Here is a 958-nt window from a genome sequence, read left to right on the forward strand (position 1 = left end):
GGTGGACGAAGTGACTAAACATCTGCGTTGTCTCACTGCTCTGGATAGAGATCCATTCGCCGGCCGTCTCCCCGCAAGCGAGGTCCTGATGCCGATGTTGCTGGACAAATTTCCCCCGGCGTTGATAAGGGCCTGGGACACCAACATCGGACCGGATGCAGCCGAAGAAGAGGACAACCTGCAGAAGCTTTTGGAATTCGCTCAGTGGCAGGCGAATCTGCTCGCCAAGTCGAATGGAGAAGAAGCGAAACCACCTGCAGTGAAGTCGGAACAACGGACGCCCTCGTCGAAACCGTCGCGTCCTGAACAGAGATATGGGGATCGCATCAGATCAACTGCGGCGGCGTTGGCAGTGGTCGCCGCCAAGGGCTGCCCGTTCTGTGGTGGGGAGCATAAGGCGGAAGAGTGTGAGAAGTTCCTGAAGGCGGACCTGTCCAGGAGGAAAGACATGGCGCGAACCAAGGAAGTCTGCTTTCGATGTCTGGAGACCGGGCATATGGCGAAAGGATGCCGAGGAGGTCGACCCTGTGGCGTGGACGGATGTCGCCAGGCGCATCATCGGCTCCTTCATCCGCTCTCGACGAGGGAATCGACAGGATCTTCAGAGTCTGACCGCACCCACCAGGGTCTTTTGGTCGTGCGAAGCACCTCCGGGAAAGGACTCCAGACCGCCCGTGCTTGCGCTTATGGGCCAAACGGAAACCACGTGGTGGTGAATTGCCTGCTGGACACCGGGGCCGCAATCTCCTTCATCCGGAAGGACGTGGCGAAAGCTCTCGGACTCACTGGGCATCATGAACGTTGTCGCCTCACAACTCTCGGAGGTCGTGGAGGGCCGGAGCGCCGATGGCGTAGAGTGGAATTTCTTTCTTTAGCGGTTGGAAGCTCAGGCCGACCGGACGCAAGCACCCTTGTAAGGCGCTTGCAATTCCTCGGGTCTACGGTAAATCAGGGCCGG

The 958-nt window shown here is 59.0% G+C and overlaps 1 protein-coding gene across 1 annotated transcript; it reads right to left on the reverse strand.

Annotated features, from left to right (window-relative positions):
• Positions 1–326: 326 nt before the first annotated feature.
• On the reverse strand, positions 327–793 carry Tsp_15723 (conserved hypothetical protein). The gene is given in 2 exon segments (XM_003370113.1): positions 327–599; positions 614–793. 2 exon segments carry the CDS (start codon positions 791–793, stop codon positions 327–329), a joined length of 453 nt encoding a protein of 150 aa, XP_003370161.1.
• Between the last annotated feature and the right edge of the window lie 165 nt (positions 794–958).

The sequence above is a fragment of the Trichinella spiralis genome (assembly GCF_000181795.1).
Source record: "Trichinella spiralis strain ISS 195 chromosome Unknown Scfld1147, whole genome shotgun sequence".
In the NCBI taxonomy this organism is placed as follows: Eukaryota; Metazoa; Nematoda; class Enoplea; order Trichinellida; family Trichinellidae; genus Trichinella; species Trichinella spiralis.

Coding starts and splice junctions, on each gene's coding strand:
- Tsp_15723 (XM_003370113.1), bottom strand. CDS start 793: ATGCCCAGTGAGTCCGAGAGCTTTCGCCACGTCCTTCCGGATGAAGGA.